At 40.9% G+C, this 634-nt stretch overlaps 1 protein-coding gene across 1 annotated transcript in view; it reads left to right on the top strand.

The window, feature by feature from the left end:
* Positions 1 to 634, top strand: part of CRTC1 (CREB regulated transcription coactivator 1) — a 40,775-nt gene that overhangs the window by 25,726 nt on the left and 14,415 nt on the right. The window contains exon 9 of the mRNA XM_033520100.1: positions 110 to 176. Coding sequence (XP_033375991.1) covers positions 110 to 176 — 67 coding nt within the window. The remainder of the gene's footprint in view (positions 1 to 109; positions 177 to 634) is intronic.

Raw genomic sequence — 634 nt, 5'->3', positions numbered from 1 at the left:
TTTTTTTTTTTTTAATTTATTATCAGTGACAGTTGCAAGTCTGTTGATTCCTAGAATAGAAATGACAAGTTGTATCCAAAAATACAAATATATTTCCTGTGCTGGGCAGGATTCCCTTTCCCACTTGTGCTGGGTTGGGAAAAGGAAATGACTGCAATCAGGTTGTGGCTGAGCAGGTGAGTTTGGGAAGCAAAAAAAGGATTTAATCATTTAAAGGATTTCAGGATGGAGTGGGGCAGAGCTTTCTGCATCCTTGGAAGAGTTTTTTGTTCTCCAGGGTTTCAGGGATGGATTTAGAAATTAGGATTTAAGCCACCCCACATTTTTTTCCCCGTAATCAGCAAAGTAAATGATACAGATCCAACCTAGTGGGTCTGAAACTGCTTGGAAAACATTCCCTGATCTACCAAAGACACAACAAATTCCAGATTTACTCCCTGATTTTATTCCAGCTTCTCTCTGGAGACAACCCCACACTTTATCCATTGCCCCACTCAGCTTTTGGTGCTTTTAAACCAATTTTCCCAAACTTTCCTCACTGCTCAAAGGCCCCACTCAGCTTTTGGTGCTTTTAAACCAATTTTCCCAAACTTTCCTCACTGCTCAAAGGCCCCACTCAGCTTTTGGTGCTTTT

Source organism: Parus major, chromosome 28 (genome assembly GCF_001522545.3).
Source record: "Parus major isolate Abel chromosome 28, Parus_major1.1, whole genome shotgun sequence".
NCBI lineage: Eukaryota > Metazoa > Chordata > Aves > Passeriformes > Paridae > Parus > Parus major.
Note: the sequence above shows the minus strand (reverse complement) of the source record. Positions and strands in the feature narration are given on the sequence as shown.